Source organism: Cydia fagiglandana, chromosome 8 (genome assembly GCF_963556715.1).
Source record: "Cydia fagiglandana chromosome 8, ilCydFagi1.1, whole genome shotgun sequence".
NCBI lineage: Eukaryota > Metazoa > Arthropoda > Insecta > Lepidoptera > Tortricidae > Cydia > Cydia fagiglandana.
The window spans coordinates 817,500-833,323 of record NC_085939.1 but is presented as its reverse complement, the minus strand read 5'-3'; the positions used below and the strand labels follow the sequence as shown (position 1 = coordinate 833,323).

General features: G+C 35.6%; 1 protein-coding gene across 1 annotated transcript in view; it reads left to right on the top strand.

Moving 5' to 3' along the window:
* The first annotated feature begins 1,412 nt into the window (after nt 1-1,412).
* Nucleotides 1,413-15,824, top strand: part of LOC134666401 (circadian clock-controlled protein daywake-like) — a 41,301-nt gene continuing 26,889 nt past the window's right edge. Inside the window, exons 1-2 of the mRNA XM_063523529.1 lie at nt 1,413-1,561; nt 9,686-9,914. Of these exons, the coding sequence (XP_063379599.1) occupies nt 1,492-1,561; nt 9,686-9,914 (299 nt within the window). The 5' untranslated portion in view covers nt 1,413-1,491. The remainder of the gene's footprint in view (nt 1,562-9,685; nt 9,915-15,824) is intronic.

Sequence of the window (15,824 nt, the reverse complement as noted above, 5' to 3'; positions counted from 1 at the left end):
ATACCGAGGGTTGTGGTTTTTTAGTGTGGTTTTCTCCACTTGGGCCGGCCGGTAAAAGCAAGCCCCCTGGCTCCTAAAGGAGTAACAGGCTGGCCGACGGTGACCTGAGTCTGCCCCGCTACGCCTAGCACTAGGAGTAGTAGGGCCCGCCGCCCCTCCTCATCACACGCACCGACGCCCTCCGGTTCAGAACACTTCCCGTACTCCATGACACCATAGATGGAGGTCTTTGGGATAGTGTCGAAACCCGGGCTGACGGGGAGTGGCGTAATACCCCGTGTGCTGCTTAGCTTCCTGTACGTCCTTCCCCCCAAGCCTGCCCGGTATGGGTAGCCCTATCCGGTATAGCCTCGGAGATCAGCAGGATACTACATGGAAAACCCACCATTCCCTCCTCACTTCGCATCTGAAGTGTCCTCTGCTTAGTCAGAGGAGTCCAGAGCAACACCTTCTCGGCCTGTACGACCTTTCCCCCCCCCCCGTGTCGAGTTATTAGCAGCACCGGTAAGTGATCCCCCGTGAGAGATCCCTTACCGTTGCCCCCAGGGTACACCAGCCAGGACCCTACCCTATCCTGCGGATTCATGAGAATTCAAAGGATTTGGTAGAGCCCTGACCCTCGTGGAGGTTACCCGACCTAGCACCCCGTGACAGTTCTAACCTAACCTAACCCACTTTTCTGATAGCGGTTCCGTTTTGTGAGGATCGCAGTTCAAACCTAACCCAACCCACCCAAATTACGTAGAATTTAACGTACCTATTATAACATAACAAAAAGTACTTTAAATAGAGATGCCTATTTGTCAAATTTGCGAAGTGACAATTTTGACCAAACATCTTTTTGGAATATAATATTAGACAATAAAAAACGTTTGCTAAATAAGTTTTTGTCCTAATAACATTTGACAAAGTAAAATCATGCCAAATGATAATTTGACCAAATAAATTATATGCGAAGTGTAACTTTGCTAAAGGTTCCTTTGGGAAATGAAACTATTGCGATAAGTTTGTTGGGAAGTGAAATTAGGCGAAATGTATTAGGCCGAAACGAAAGTACACCAAATGTGACACATAAGATAATGTTAAAAAGCAATACGTAATTACCAAAACAAAATCCCGCTACAATTTGAATTTCACCCTTGATACTAAATATTAGCCAATATTCAATCTAAAACACGAGAAAATTTCATAGATTAATCTTTGAACCAAGGTATGCATGTAAATATACTCGTATTTTTAGATACCTACCCAGTTTTGATCGACACGCCGAGCCAACCGGGGTGACCCTGACCCTGGATAGTTTTGTCATGAAAAAAAGCGTATTCCTAGCGTGTCAAAAAAAGCTAGTTATTTGCTACCTTCGCAGCTAGCTTGAAACTCGTCAGCCACAGCTACAGGTCCAGTCCATACATAAAGGTGGTTCATCGCGGTTGCGACACAGTCCTCGCACGGACATCATTCGTCGCCGTTGTTCCGAGTGACATTGCTACGATGATCGCGTACGGAATAGTGGTTCTGGTTGCGGCATTTTGCAACGTAAACGGCGAAGATGCGTATTTGCGTAAGTAATTTTGATATTCAATGTCATTTGTGAGTTAGAACTATACTTAGTGAGACAAATAATATTGTACCTTGAGTATATAATCAAGTTTTAAGGATTTAGTGTGCTAAATGGTGGTGTTGATATCTCTATCACAAACCTTACTTTACAATTGGTTATTTCATATTGCAAAGCACGTCTCTTCTGTAGACATATACAAAGTTAAGGGCTGTTAAATTTAATTTTTGATTAAACCCTTATCTTATTATCATTTTGTGAAGAACAATAATTGTTCTCAGGAGTGACAACTTATTCTTCAAATTCTTTGTATGAAACGATAACCCATTCTTTCCTCCACGTTAAATACAAAATAGCAAAATAATAATAAACATAAATACAAAATGTTTATTTCGGAAATAAAATAGTGTTGCAATACACCTATGCTGACTAGGTATTAGGCATAACCATCCTGTGGCGTCGTAAACTAAGGTTTACGACCTTATATACTTACCAAATAAATAAATAAAAAAGTTAAATACTTATGTTTGTAAATAGGTACCTACCTACAAACATAAGTACCTACTTAAATACACACTTTGAAGAGAAGCCCAATGAACCTCTTGTATAACACCGGGTAAACTTTTTTAGTAGATGAGCGATGGGTGATTTCTGAAATATTTCATAAATGAAAAGTTTGGTATAGAGAGTGCGAGATCTGGACCTAAATATGTGCGACTGAATGAATAACTATAGCAGATTCGTTATCAAAATAACATGCAGTTTGCGAGAGATTCTCTGATGTATAATCGGTGGAGCCATTACACCCAAAACTTTATTGCTTTTATTATTTTGAAATATCGTGGGGCCTGGCCAAGGTGACAAGCAAAATTATACATCGACAAGCTCCAAACGAAACAAAAAATGTAGGTATCGATTGGCGTTATCAACGTGTTTATTACACAAATACTTATACCTTAATCCTATCTACCTTTACCCACCTCCCTTTTTAAGCCTGGAGGCAAAAAGAGGGGTGGTATAAGTTTGATCACTATTGTGTCTGTGTGTCTGTGGCACCGTAGCTCTTAAGCAGGTGAACCGATATTGATGGGGTTTTTTATTTAAAAGCATGTTTTTAGAGTTAGTTTGTAGACATGTTTTAATTTAATTAGTATTACAATCGCGGTTCATCCGTTTCATTCCGTTATTTCTAATTTACAATGTGGTTATAAAATGTTTGCATTGGTCTACTCAACGTGACTGTTTTCAAAACCTTCAATTTTAGAATGTATAGCCTGACAAGTTCTTTTTTAGCCCTGATATAATGTCGCTACAAACAGCTTACATATAGCAACAATACGTGTACGTCATGAATAGTCGGGACAGTGTGTATTGGCATCGTGCAAGAGCGAGTGAGGTATACAATTATGTACATGTGAGTTGTAGAAGTATGTTTCCCAATCGAAACCCAATCGAAAGAGCATGTTTAGTTGATAATTAAGTATGAATAATTTACCTATCCGCCATAATTTGATTCTAAATATTCGACCTCCGTATATATATTTACCAGATTCAGTCACTCGTGGTGGTAATGGCTCATTCTTATAATAAATATTTTTGATTATAGCACTAAAGACGCCTTAAATGAGAAAAATAATAATTTAATAATTAATATTCATATTTAGTACAAAACTAACCAGTTTATTACAAACTCACTATGAAAATCAGTACCCGTCATGTCAACAAATAATTTCACAACATTGTTTAATGGAATGCTACTGAATCCCGTATCCTTTTTCTGTCGCAAGTATTTTAATGTATTTAAAATTATTTGTTTAGCATCGGTGTGAATTTTTTTGGGCATTTTGATTGCAAAATCTATTATTATCCTGAAATATTTACAATCATTTTCGATTTGTTTACATCGGTGACATTCAATGACTTTTAATGTCGGATGTCAAACAAAATAATTGCCATTAAAATAAATTAGTTCCATCGAAAATCCGCAACGTGGCGAGGGCTAAAAAGGAACTTGTTAGGCTTTATTTATCGGTTAAAATAGAACTTATTAGTCTAAAAACTACCTATAGGATTTTTTAAACTCGGTGGTTAGGATGTCACCTCTGTCATCCAACCTATTGAGTTTGAAAAACATTTTAGCCCTGACCGTGAACTCTAAAAGTGTGAATATAATTTAGTTTTAATATTCAACGGCAAAGTAATAAAATAATAATATATCCTCAAAATTATAAACAATGAAATGGCATTGAAATTATAAGTATAACCGTCATTAAAACCGGTCAGGACGTAAGCTAGCTTCGTTCTCACATTTTGATGGCGCACACTTTAGGCGAAATAGGCTAATTTTATGATACTAAAATAAACAGTTCCGTTATGATAAAATTTTATATCTTTAATTTCTGCTTAAAGAACTTGATTTACTCAAAAGAAATTGTACATTTCACTTTATGGGAATACAAACTAAAATAAAAGTAAATCAGTGAGCATCGCAAGTTATACTAAACAAACAAAAACCAAAAACAATGACAAATTAAATTAAGACATTTTTGTCACAATAACAAGTAGGTAGTTAAATGCTACCTGCATTATAAAAGTTGAGAAACTTACACGTAAAATGCAGAGCAAATTCATTATATGTTTTTTTTTATTAATTTATTCAATTTTATGTTTTTTTATTAATTAATATTCTTAATAAAGTACTAGCAAATTGGCCTTATGGTAATTTAAAAAAAATCACACGTATCGTTACGCGATGTGTGATGGATGACAATGACATGGAAATCAATTTCCTCGTAGCCAGTCAAGGTTTCAGTTCCAGTCTCGTGGGGCTATATGGAACACGGGGTATTTCAAATGTTAAATACATCAGAAATCCTCTGTAATGCATTCAAAAATAGCAGATTACGGCCAGTATTAAGATATTTTTAACAACAAATTTCTTATCCTAGAAAATGTTATTTTTCACCACACCAGCTCGGAAAGAATTACTTTGCACTTCAAAAATGAATAGCAAAGTTGCATTTTATCCACATGTGAGGCAAAGTAATCAAATGCAAATTTTGAGTTGTTTTCTTATGTTTGCTGGTAGAATTGACCTTTATATGATGATTTTGGATGATAAATATTTAATAACATTCATTTGGATTAGATTTTGTTTGATATTTTACATTTAATATTTGCTTCGGGTTGGTGTGGTGAAAAATTTTGTGTTTCACTCGGGGGCAAATTTTGTTTAACCCTCGTGCTTTGAAACCCTCGCAACGCTCAAGATTCCATTTTTTAATCTTACGCTTGCTCGGGTATCAATATTAGCACAAGCGGTTAAACAACAACTTTGCCCCCTTGTAAAACAAATAACTATTTACGAAGTTTGTTATTTCCACCGAAATATTAATAGGACGAAATATAAATATTAACATAATTATATCACAGTATTCAATGAGATCAGCTAAATGTGTGGAATTAAAATTCAAATCATTGTTGATATTTTAGATTTTGAGGACGAAAGTATCCACCAAATGTAAGCTTAAGTAATTTATTTTTAAATATGACCGTTTTCTGACACTGACCGTAGTTATATCATAACTAGAAATTTAAAATCAAGGTAATGCAGTTAATTAGAAACAAACAATATTTACCTTATAAATACCAGTAAAATATATTATTGTATCTCCGTGCACCGTTTGGCTAATATTTAAATGAAGGTGACATGCGGATGCTGACTGCAGCAGCATTAGGTACTTTTGCATCGCGGCGGCGTTAAGAAGGTCGCGGACGCTGACCAATTCTGCGAAAAATAAATTATCAAAGTGCCAATGCTAATAAAATAATTTCGTATATAACGGCAAGGACAAAGAAGACTTAAAACCAATAACCTCCGAAAGTCTGTAGACACACATACACCTATGCGTTAAGTACTTTTAGCGCAACATTTTTAAGATATATTGTATCCCGTTTATCACTAAATATATCCGCCCTTCCACACATCGATTGATTGAAACCACTTTTCTACCCTACACACATATGTATTACCTTTACCTAACCCTTTGCCTATGTATTACTTATGATTGTTATAATAAATGCTTTATCCAACTAAATATATTCAAGAAACGTTCAAGTATTTTAATAAATCGTCCGTTTAAGGTAGTACTCCCACTGACCATAGGAACGTTTTCACATTGTCATAATTATTTTTAGCAATAATGAATAAGAAATTCAAATTTTATGGGACGTAACCCTTAGCGCCGGCGTACATTTTTTAAATTTGCAGAGGTGTACCTATAAATATAACATGTCTCGGAAGCTATTGTAACTACTGTACTTCATTACAAGTAAATCGTAAAAATATATTACCATATTACCCACCACAAAGTTCAAGCAATGATCATAAATAGCAATTGCATCTGAACTTGTAGGTAATAGCCAATTATTGCATAGGTACCTAGTAGGACTTATCATAAAGTAAGTACAGTGAAACCTGGTTAATTGGCACCTGGATAAATGGAAAACCTCAATAATTGCAACCAAAAGTCCAGTCCCGGTCCCTTGAGACCAAAAGGCCTCTATAATTGAAATTTTGGAACCTCTATAATTGCAATTTAGATTTTAGTGCTTTTCGTAATTTTGCCTCTGTAATTGACCACATCGCAACTTAAGACCTCTATAATTGACACTGCTAAAAGAATCCGTTATTTTTACCTCTATTATTGAAACGAGTCTTACTTATTATCTCTGTAATTGAAATAATGTAGTTGTAGACAGCAGAAACAATAATTAATTAGCAATGATCATTTTATTTATATCTCCATCCAGAATTCAATTTATTTATTGGGTATCTATCACAGCCTGTAGTAGATGAAATAGTTTTGATCAATAAAAAACAAAGTATGCTTTTTACTTTCTAATAAAACTTTCTTCTACAATTCAAGGGATTTTTTTTAACCCAAATGATAATAAAATAAAGTGGTAATTAATGTAGTGTAAAAGTGCAAATATAGACAGAAGCAATATATAGACCAGAAACCCGTAAGAACGTAAGCGTGTAAATCTACTTTAAATGGTTATTTGCACCTCCATAAAAGAAATTTGTCAGAACGTAACCTCTATTAATGAAAACCTCTATAATTGACACAAAGATTTTTTGAACCTCGTTAATTGACTCGACCTGCTTAAATGAAAAACCTGGTTAATTGACAAAAACTGGTCGGTCCCTTGAGATTGCAATTATCCAGGTTAGGTATTAGGCAGGTGGTCAATTACAGAGGCAAAATTATGAAAAGCACTAAAATCTAAATTGCAATTATAGAGGTTCCAAAATTTCAATTATAGAGGCCTTTTGGTCTCAAGGGACCGGGACCGGACTTTTGGTTGCAATTATTGAGGTTTTCCATTTATCCAGGTGCCAATTAACCGGGTTTCACTGTAAAATCCACCGATGCATAGTTAACGGTGTGGGCGATGGTACAGTCAAGTATAAAAAGAAGGGTGTAAACAACTTACTCAAAAATATGTCCTTTAGTTGTTGACATATTTTTGAGATTATTTCTACATCCATATTTTTACACTTGATTGTACAACGAATGAAAGTTGTATGTCGGCATAATTAATGTCCCACTGCTTGGAGGGTTTTTTCATGGTCCAAAAAAAGTGACTAAGTAATCCAGTGATTGCTTGCCAACTTGCCAATCAAGTTATCAGAGAGATTAATTAATATATCGATCGATATATTAATTAATCTCTCTATATAATAAATATAATAAATCGATAAAATTGATAATTTTATAATATCACATCCTTAAATGTCAACGCTGATTAATTCTGTTGTACCTACATACTTTTTTTTGATGACGTAGGTATACTCACTTTAGGATTTTTGAAAAATTCATTGCTTGTATCTTTCGCTAAGCTTTGAATTATGTTCTCCGATATTACGAGTAGTTAAAACTCTACTTTGTTGTTAGGTATTAACCGACTTCAATTTCAAATTCTTTTTTTGTATGTCATGTCATCTATAATTCCGCGCGCCTTTCTCATATTTGAGTATTTTTTATTTAATATTTTGGTCAAACCATAACAAAATAACTAGAGATGCACCGGATATCCGGTTACTATCCGGTATCCGTCCTATCCGGCCATTATTTTACTATCCGGCCGGATCACGGATAGTGACCTATGATTTAAGAAACAGACACGGTCATAATCGTACTTGTTATTATTTTAAAACAATTTAATCATTCCACTGACTTGCACGCGCACTCATTTCGAACCTGGAAATGAAACGACGCGCCAAAAATATCGTGCACCCTTGAATTCTAATTTACAGTTTATGATACAAATTGTTTGTGTATGCAGGTAATTCTATTATAATATTACTCTATTTCACAAAAAAAAACTGGTTTGTTATTTAATTGTCTTATTTTTTGCTTCATACTTATCATATATATTATAAGCAATTAAAATATTATGATAAGTATCTTATTCAATTTTAGTCTAAGTGCAATAATAACACGTAATTGCAAACACTTAGGATGTATTATTATTAAGGGATACAATATTATTACGTCAACGTGATTATTAATAATATTAATGCTAATCTAAGGCTATAAGCATTACGGCAAGTCACTTGAGGTGCGTCCAAAACTCAAAGTATAGGTAAGTACAGTCAACTGTAAAAACATGGGTGCACAAATCATCTCAAAAATATGTCCCATAGCTCTTAACTCAGCGAATTAAGAACTATGGGACATATTTTTGAATAAGTTGGCTACACCCATATTTTACAGTTGACTGTACCTAAAGTGTCATTCTATGGAACTTGCTAACTTTGTAAACAAACCACCATATTGAAATTATCTCTGACTGATGATTTGATGAATTTACTTGTGACTTTTGTTTACATACTATTACATAGTTAGCAAGTTCCATGGAATGACATTTTACTGTAGAGTTTTTGTTTATTGATATTCAGGATAGCAACAGCTGTAAATATAACTAAGACGTATTAAAGGATGACTCACGCTAGAACGATCCGGGCCCAGGACGAGGCTTCCTATACTTCGTTTTCTATGACAGATGATCGGTGGTCACGTGATCTTTCCTATATAAAACTGAAGTGTCGGGTGCCCCGGCCTGGCCCCAATTTCACATCGGTGACAGGTGCGGCGAATTGTAAAATCACTGTTGCTGACGTCACAGGCATCCATGGGCTACGATTACCACTTACCATCGGGCGGGCCGTATTCCTGTTTGCCACCATCATTGTATTATTTAAAAAAACTTTATTATATCGGAAAAAAACAGATATTTCTCCTGCGAAGTTTCTGACAATTGTCAAAGATTTAGAAGAATTGTAGGTAATTCTTGACAGGTAATGAGTTACGAGTATATGTCGGAATTTCGTGACAATTGTAGTGTTTCTTGTGACAATTGTCATAAACTTAGCAAGAGAAATATCTGTTTTTTTCCGATATCATAAAGTTTTTTTTTAATAATACAATGATGGTGGCAAACAGGAATACGGCCCGCCCGATGGTAAGCGGTAACCGTAGCCCATGGCTGCCTGTGACGTCAGCAACAGTGATTTTACAATTCGTCGCACCTGTCACGTTGGTGAAACAGGGGCCTGGAGCCGGACCGCTGTAGCGAGTGTAGCGCGAGTCATCCTTAATGCTACAGCTACATAAAAAAGGTCAATAATAGTCATCCATTAAATTACAATGCTTAAAAAGAACAGAAAATCAAAAACAAAATAAATCAAAAACGAAATACATACAGTGACGTACAAATATTTAACTAACCTAATTTAATTACTACAAATACAAAATCAGCAAATCAAACCGAGGGGCATGGCATAGCTGTAGTTATACATCAAATCGCGCCAAAATATGTGGCATTCCAGCACAGAAGGGTCCTTATGCTTCAAATGCAATAAGGTCCTTTTTATCTGAAATTCCAACAAAAATTCTGACAAAGTCACATAGGTAAGTATTTTCCTTAATGTTAATGTTCAGAGAGGAAAACGGGGACTAGATTTGTATGGAGAATCGATCACACGTGTTTTGTCTTCTTATATTAGGTACCTATGTATGAGAAAAACACAAGACTTTTAACGGCCATCTTTGATTACAGCATCCTACATCAAACAATGCAACTACAACGACCCCGAGTTCGCGGCGTGCGTGAAGCAGCAGGTGGTGCTGTCGCTGCCGCAGTTCACCAAGGGCATCCCGGAGCTGGGCGTGCCCTCGATAGACCCCATCAGCCTGGACGACATCATCATAGATGGCAACGGGCTGCAGCTGTCCTTGAGGAAGGCGCAGATGCATGGTCTTAGCACCGTCCATGTAACAGAACTCAAGTAAGGATATTCTTCTTCTTCCTCGCGTTATCCCGGCATTTCGCCAGGGCTCATGAGAGCCTGGGGTCCGCTTGACAACTAATCCCATGATTTGACGTAGGCACTAGTTTTTACGAAAGCGACTGCCATCTGATCTTCCAACCCAGAGGGTAAACTAGGCCTTATTGGGATTAGTCCTAGTATTGTATAATGTTACTTGGCACAAATGTCGTTTGGCAGAATTACCTTTCGGATAGTATCATTTAGCATCCAGAACCATATTTTGGCATATTTTGATTTTGATGATTTGATATTTCGGTGTCATAAAGTTATCAACTTGATCAGATGAATGACTTTAATCATTTGCATTATTGTGTGACACAAACATGGTGTGACGTCTAGGTTCTGTTGTTGTATTGCGAGGTAATAAATAAAACTCAGTTGGTCAGGCATGTGCTCCGCGACCCGTCTGCACGCCATGACAGTTGACAACAGAATGTCGACCTGCAGGTAGTTCGCATTGCACTTTTATTGTGTAAACGTCACATCTCTTCCTTTTTATAAATGATTTATTTATTTTACATTATGCGTTAGCTATGCAACAATAGTTCAACCATCTCACATCTGTTTATCTTATAACTGCTAGGTTAATTTAGATTCTAATTCCGACTTACTGCCACCGGTCCGGAAAACAGCGTTAACCTCAGACCCGAGAAGAACCGGTGGAAGAAACTCGGCTAGATGTATATATATTTATTTCTCAACAGTTCAACGATAAACATTTTTAACAATATCAATCTTGGAATATTTAGAACTCTTCCTAGTATCTCTCTCAGTTGCTTAGCGGTCAGCTGGAAGAGACCCCTTAAAAGGATAAGTTCATCTTTGTACATATTTATTATATTCTCTTTATAATTCTCTTATTGTTATGTACTTGTGTAGTGTAATAAAGTGTTTTAATACAATTATGGTTTTACTTTTACAATGTCAGTCCCTGTCCTTCTCCTTTTTGCAGTTTTGAGTCTGTTTTCTTTTATTCACATTGATAACTCGGGTTTAAATATCTTACGAGTTTAACCTTAATTGCTACATATTTTCTTTGGATGCTTATAATTTTCTAGGTTTTTCCATTTGCATTCAAGCTATGTACATGTTTCACACATTAATATCTATTTCAAGAGTTTCCAATAAAATTGTTACAAGCAGGTTGCTTTCTAATAACATCTCGTACCTGTACATTATTTATTGGCAACAGCCGTTTGCCTCAGTTTTACTTGGCTTGTTTGATAGGTAATACAGTATAATATATAGATAGGATGCAATTTATAATATACGTAAATGGTCCAATGTTAAATAAGGTAAAAAGTCTTACAAGATACACCACAACCTGTTTAGTTTTACTTGTGTATTGCCGGCCTAGCCAAGGTTACAATCGCCATCGCTTCGACAACGAAAAGCATTATGTCTCTCTATCACTCTTCGATATTAGTGCGACAGTGACAGCTGCGTTTCGATCGCTACGGAGCGTAAGCGATTGGTATCCCGGCTACGCGGCCTGGTATGATATTTACGCAACCATGATCTATACCTACCTACAAGTAGATTTCTATTACTCAGGTATAATGATGTAGGTACCTACATATTTGACCGTTATTATTATAAATTGCATTGGATTGGATATATTATTTTATTACCGTTTTTTAATTACAATACTTGCTGAATACAGATCAATACCTGTTCTGTTAATCTAGCAACTTACTGTTACTCATATAATGAATGAGATTATTTATGTCATGAAAACAACTCCAATACTTGCTTACTAAATGGAAGTTGATTTTAGCCTTGACTATAGTCTACAGTAGCCCTTGACTACAATATACAGTCTTAATTTGATCATGATTACAGTCACATTAATTATTATTATTTTTATAGACATTTTGTTTCCATTAGGTTCAATCATTTAAAAATATATTATAGAGCAAAACTAGCACTTGTGTATATTCATTTTCCTGCCTTGATTGTGGCATATATTGTTTAACTCTAATTATTTATATTTTACAAGGAACCAATGGAATGTCATTACCATGAACACGGTTTCACTTTACTTTATTATTTTTCCGTTGCTTTAATAAAACCCTAGGCCATTTTGGGTTTTCGTTCATATTTGGTACTAAGTACCGAAAGTACGATAATTATTAAACAACGACTTAAGTAAATCACTCTCTGATAATATATGTAATATAATATATGTACTCTTGAAAATATAAAGAGGTTCGATCTGCAACCTCAATTTACAAGGTTTGTTTGATTTGTTAATCTCAACCTCAATTTGGCAAACTGTAGTTTGGTGCAATCAAGATCACGTCTGGTCCTTAGGGTTTTATACGTACACAGTATAAATTTCCCTCTAACGTGCCTTTTTATTACACTTAAAACTCATGGCTATCTGGGTAATTGTCCGATATTGATGCCATCACTTGGCAGTCCGTTTTACGAACTTGGTTACTATTTTCGTATGTGTATGTTTTCACGATTAGGAACAAGTCATATAGAAAGTAGCCCAGTGGGAGTGCAAGGTTTCACGCATCGCCACAGATTGGTACTTTGTTTTTATTTTCAGCATTTACTTTAGATACCTACACGATGTGTGGCATTGTGACAGACCCAGCGTCTATTTATTTACCCTTAATTTACCTTTGACCTGATTGTCAATTTATAGAATTATGTGTTCTTATGGCACTAAAATTAGTTGATTGGCTTTAGGTAATTTATTTATTTCGGGACTTTTATCTAGTCGGCCCGTCGACTTTTATCGGTATTCGTTTAGTCCTAGTGCTTTGCATTTTGAATTGGCCTTTGTAGGCACATTTATCACATGCCGGCACATTTTATCTTTTAGGGGGTAGGCGGCGCCATTATCGCAATCCTGTCTACCTGTTTGTTATGTTGGCCCAAAACACTTTCCGTTGCATCCTAACATTTTATCTATATTTTTTCCATAATCACTTGTTTATTGTAACTGAAACCCCTAGATTCAACATTTCTTTTAGATCCACGGAGGCTCAATTTTCAACCAATCTGTCAATAAGATCGTTTTCCTTTTCCGCATTGAAATCACGTTTAGAATCATTAGGAATAGATTAGATTAGACATTTTCAAAGTCCAGTTCCTGTTGCATCAGTCGAATTATGAATTGTTCATACCAAATCTGTTTCCGTGAAAGGTATTAGTGTAATTCGTCGACAGCAACTTTGAAAATGTCCATTACACTAGCTTCTAAAACGTGCGTACTTGGAGGAGTGCTCGCAGCTAGCAGGCACACGACACTTAGGCACATTCTAAAGCGTACAATTAAGACATCATTGTAAAACTATCCGTAAGTAAGCACGGAACATGTGCGTTAGGTAAGTACCTTCTAACTACCGGGTTTCTGTACTTAAGGAGTTATCGAAGTAACACAACGTGTAAAAACAGAACAGGTAGACACATATACATAGGATTGGACCCCAAGATATTACATTAAAGTTCCACGAGTCTTTGTGACAATAACCTGAGTTTCAATCTTTAAGGTTAATTATAGTCACATATTACTAACAATGTTTTATGGATTTTTTCCTGAAATATATAAATTTTTAATTTTGAAGAACTTATCATTTGCACTACATGGGCCGATATCCCATGCAGCACTCGCGGAGATTTCACTCCAATTGTAGGTATTTATTTATACGGAACTCGTATCTTGCATAAACTATGCATTAATACCTTTGGCTTTTCAGTCTATGAAACTCGACTTTGCCTGTTTGTCATATTTACAGGCAAGGTTGTGTCAATGTGTAGTTAGTCATTTTAAACACACCATAGTCGGCATCCGCAACCCTGCCCCACCACCATAACCGCGGTACTTGCATTTGAAAACTCGTTTTTAAATAAATAACTTATTTAAGGAGGACAGGGTAAGCATTTCATGAGTGTCCAAACGCAATCGATCACCGTGTAATCATTGCTGGCGCGGCAGAATTATGAACCATACCTTCCCAAGGCCCACGGTCCTACCAGATGAAGTAGGTAAGTAGATACTTTCTAAGGTCGGTAAAATTTGAATTTTTTACATCTATTCGGAAAATGGATATTTTTATATAATTATTTTCAGGAAAATCTGTTTACTGCATACATGTACGACTCTAAACTTCATAATCTCAAGACTCTTAGACCCTTTAGATTCTATAGACTCTTTAGACCATTTAAACTCTTACAATCTTTAGACTCTAATTTAGACTTTGTAGACTCCTTAGACTCTTTTGACTATTAAGACTATTTAGACTCTTTGGACTCTTTTAGACGTTTTAGAGACTCTTTAGATTCTTTAGACTATTTAGACTCTTTAGACCCTTTAGACGCTTTATACGCTTTAGACTCTTAAGACTCTTTAAGTTCTTTAGACTAGACTTTTTTTTTTCTTATATACTATGTGATGTGAAAAATAGTATGGGTCACATGGTAGCAAAATTATTTTCACTTTGGGCGTTAACCCTTGAATCCCTCACTAAACTCAGTATTCCATTTTAGAATCCCTCGCTTCGTTCAGGATTCAATGTTCGCCGTCAGCGTCGCCGTAACAATAACATTTTGCTCCTTAGCGACATAGGTTGTGTTTAATTGTAGCACGGTTGCATCTGTTTTGCTTCGTTCCATTTTAAACAAAACAAAATCAACCCTGAATTCTACATTATAGATTCAGATTTCAATAGCAAGTTCAGATTGTTCCTTGTATGGCTGGGCCCCAGGAGGGTAAGTGCAATATTACCCATCAGATTAACACAACAACATTGACAACTATAAATTCCCTTTTTGGAGAATTCTCGTATTGAGCTTGAGCTTTACGACAAATTTCACCGACAGTATCAGTTTGTTTACTTATTTTTCCTTTTTCATTATAGAAACAAGACCCAGATAATATATTATGCTCATTTGGTTAAATAATTTAAATGCATATCTAAGTAGCACGTAAACTAAGTAGCACATATTGTATAGCAGCATTAGCAGCTGATTGATTATTATTGAGTTTAACTCGAAATAAAGAGTACATTTATTATTTATTTTGGTAGATAACTTCCGGTTAAAAGTAATAAACCTTATTATGTGAAGTATTTATTAAGCATTTGCCCTTAATTTGATACATTTGTGAGCTAATAATAAACTACAGCGAACCCAGATATTGTTTCAACAACCGTTAACGCAGACAGCACCACGTTGGTATACTTAGTTACCTATAATAAATTACCGGTGAACAGACATATTCAGCACTATACAGCAATATGCGCGACAGTTTATTTATTATACGTATAGCTTAATTATAGTTTTACACGCTTCCATAAATTCACAGTCGCTATAAAAGTTTTATTTCTATTTTATAATAACTTATTTTACCGTATTTGGCTTAATTTCTGTTCACTGACCCGTTTTTGGAAAGCTAAACGCATTAAATAGTATTTAAACTGAATAAGACGTTGGAATGTGCCCTATAGTAATACTATTTGCGTAAAAATAGTTTTTTTCTCGACCAAAATATAGTTTAAGTACCAGAAGTGTACCTTATAAAGATGTTTATGTGCTCAGAGCTATATTTTAAGTCCACATTGGGTCAATCATACCTGTGCTATTTGGGTCATTTGTCTCCCTCCCTTTCATTGAAAAATAATTTCAAACTGATCACTTTTTGTCGGATATTTAGCAACTACATCGGTTTTGTTTTCTTTTTCTTACGTTTTTTATCCTCGTCGCCATTGTGACGTCTAGGTTCTGTTGTTGTATTGCGAGGTAATAAATAAAACTCAGTTGGTCAGGCATGTGCTCCGCGACCCGTCTGCACGCCATGACAGTTGACAACAGAATGTCGACCTGCAGGTAGTTCGCATTGCACTTTTATTGTGT